The 2,655-nt window shown below is 52.6% G+C and overlaps 1 protein-coding gene across 4 annotated transcripts in view; it reads right to left on the bottom strand.

Moving 5' to 3' along the window:
• Window positions 1-704: 704 nt before the first annotated feature.
• Window positions 705-2,655, bottom strand: part of Znf689 (zinc finger protein 689) — a 13,809-nt gene continuing 11,858 nt past the window's right edge. For all 4 annotated transcript variants that reach the window (XM_033758565.1, XM_010617408.3, XM_010617407.3 and 1 more), the window contains one exon: window positions 705-1,973. In XM_033758565.1, coding sequence (XP_033614456.1) covers window positions 790-1,973 — 1,184 coding nt within the window. In that variant the 3' untranslated portion in view covers window positions 705-789. The remainder of the gene's footprint in view (window positions 1,974-2,655) is intronic.

Genomic DNA, 2,655 nt, shown 5'->3' with positions numbered 1-2,655 from the left:
AAAAAAAAAAAAAAAAAAAAAGAGTGACCAAATTAATGCTATTTATCCAGGAAAACTTGTGGGCAAGTAGCTGTGATTATTTGAAAGGCTGCCACATAGATGAAGAATTAAACATAGAGGCCAGGTTTTGTGAGCGACTTTATTTATTTTTGGTACCAGGAATCTAACTCAGGACCTTGCATTTGCCCAAGTGTGCCCAATGAGCCACATCCCAGGCCCTAGGCCAGTTTACAGAGAATGAGAACGTGGTACTTAACCTGTTAAAGATCAGCACTGTCCCACAAATATGAGCTGCATTGTGAAGTGATGAGCTCCCTGTCAAGGGATATTTTCAAGCAAGCAGTAAGATCACTTGGCAGGAATGTTGTAAAAAGTGGACTAAACCAGGTTTTTTCAAGTTGGTATGGAAGAAGAGCCACAGAGGAAGGCCCTCCCCGCTACAATGAGATTTTTCTGATTGCATGCGAGGAGATGGGCAACCCTCTATGCACAAACTAGAAAAGTACAGAGCTCTTAAAATAGGTGGGGAGAACTTTTAGCCCTGGTACACACACATAAATTAGTTTAAGATAGGGTAGCTTGGAAAACTTTAACCAAATGAGGTCGCCTCTCCTACTGGGACAACTCCAGACACGCACGGTAAGGCAGGCAGTGTGGTGGGATGTACCGAAGACAGGTGTGTGGACAGCAGACCGGGCTTTAGTTCAGACTCTGCGCTGTGGGTCATAGGTGCCTCCTTCCCTTTTCTGGAGCCCTCCACAAAAGGAAGGGAACTTAATTCTTCCCATTCTAAGAGGGGTTGCCCCTGTGGCTGGCCGCCCCCGGAGTAGATCTAGGGTTACAGTTTTGGCCCTTGGGGCTACACTTGTGGACCGCCAGAGACCACCTCTGGCGGAAGCATCTACCACACTCGAGGCAGGGGAAGGGCTTCTCCCCAGTGTGCAGGAGCTGGTGCTGAGCCAGGTGGCTCCACTGGGCAAAGCGCTTGGAGCAAAGGTCACAGGCATAGGGCCGCTCGCCCGAGTGCACACGCCGGTGGCTGGCCAGCAGCGAGGGGTAGGCAAAGCGGCGGCCACAGTCCTCACAGGCGTGCAGCTTCTCCTCGGTGTGCGTGCTCCGGTGGATGGCCAGGGAACCGCTCCGCCGGAAGGCGCGTCCACAGTCGGGGCAGGGGTAGGGCTTCTCCCCAGTGTGCAGGAGCTGGTGCTGCAGCAGCGTGCTGCGCTGGGAGAACCTGGCTTCACAGTGCTCGCAGGCATAGGGGCGCTCCCCGGAGTGCACACGCCGGTGGCTGACCAGGCGGGAGGACGAGGAGAAGCGCCGCTCACAGTCTGGACACGGGTAGGGCTTCTCGCCCGTGTGGATGCGCTGGTGGATGACGAGGGCCGTGCGCTGGCGGAAGCGGCGGCTGCACTCCAGACAGGTGTAGGGCTTCTCTCCAGTGTGCGTGCGCTGGTGGATGGCCAGCAGCGAGGGGTAGGCAAAGCGGCGCCCACAGCTGGGGCACTGGTGGGGCTTCTCGCCCGTGTGTGTGGTCCGGTGGTTGGCCAAGGACCTGCTCCTGCGGAAACAGCGGCCACAGTCCGGGCAGTGGTAGGGCTTCTCTCCTGTGTGGATCACCTGGTGCTGAGAGAGGTTCTTGCGCTGGGAGAAGCGTTTGCCACACTGGTCACAAACATAGGGGCACTCACCAGAGTGTGCCCGTCGATGACTAACCAGCAAGGATGGGTAGGAAAAGCGGCGCCCACAGTCCGGGCAAGGATAAGGCTTTTTTAGATTCTGGGCACACTTGTGGCTCTCCAGGGCTGGGTGATCAGGAAAGGTACAGCCACAGTCAGGACAGATGGGGGCACCGGACGTCTGCCTAGGGATCAGCCGGGGTTTGCTGGGCCTCCGCCCACGCTTCCCCTTTCGGGGTGCTTCCTTAGGTGACAGTGCTTCCTTCTCCCCATTTTTCTTTCTGGTTCTGTTTTCTACAGGGACACAGGGAGAAATTAACAATTACTGGAGTCCAACTCTTGCCTCTTTATGTGCAGTGTTACAGCTTTTAAGATAGCCTGGACCTCGTTAATGCCAGAGACAGCTAACACTAAGTATGACAGAATACTATGGCAATGAAGAGAGTATTACAGGAGCCCCTACATGGGTTTGGGAGTCAGGGAAGATTTCTTGGAGAATTCCCAGCTACTTGGGAGAAGGCAGGAGAGCTGCAAATTCAAAGCTAGCATGGGTGATTTAGCCAGACCCTGTCTTAAAATAAAAAGGCCAGCATATAACACAGTGATAGAACACAACGCTGGAATGTGTGAGGCCAAGTTAAATCCCCAGGGCCAGGGATTTAGCTCAGTGGTGCCTGCCTCACAAGCGCAAGGACCCCAGTTCGATCTCCAGTACCCACCAAACAAAACAAAAAAAACCAACAATACCAAAGTTATATTCCCAGTACCAAAAACAAAGAAAAACCTAGGAGCAATGGTGCATGTCTGTAATCCCAGCACCAAGGGGGGTTGAGGCAAGAGGATTGCAAATTTGAGGCTCACCATGGCAATCTGAGACACTATACCAAAAAATCTAAAAAAACAAAAATAAAAAAATCCAGTTAAAGGACCCGAATTCGATCCCTGGTACCAAAAAAAAAAAAAAAAAAAAAAAAAA

The sequence above is a fragment of the Fukomys damarensis genome, unplaced genomic scaffold, assembly GCF_012274545.1.
Source record: "Fukomys damarensis isolate Sample0158 unplaced genomic scaffold, DMR_v1.0_HiC HiC_scaffold_34, whole genome shotgun sequence".
In the NCBI taxonomy this organism is placed as follows: Eukaryota; Metazoa; Chordata; class Mammalia; order Rodentia; family Bathyergidae; genus Fukomys; species Fukomys damarensis.
The sequence above is the reverse complement of the archived record's forward strand: the minus strand, read 5'-3'. Positions and strand labels throughout refer to the sequence as shown.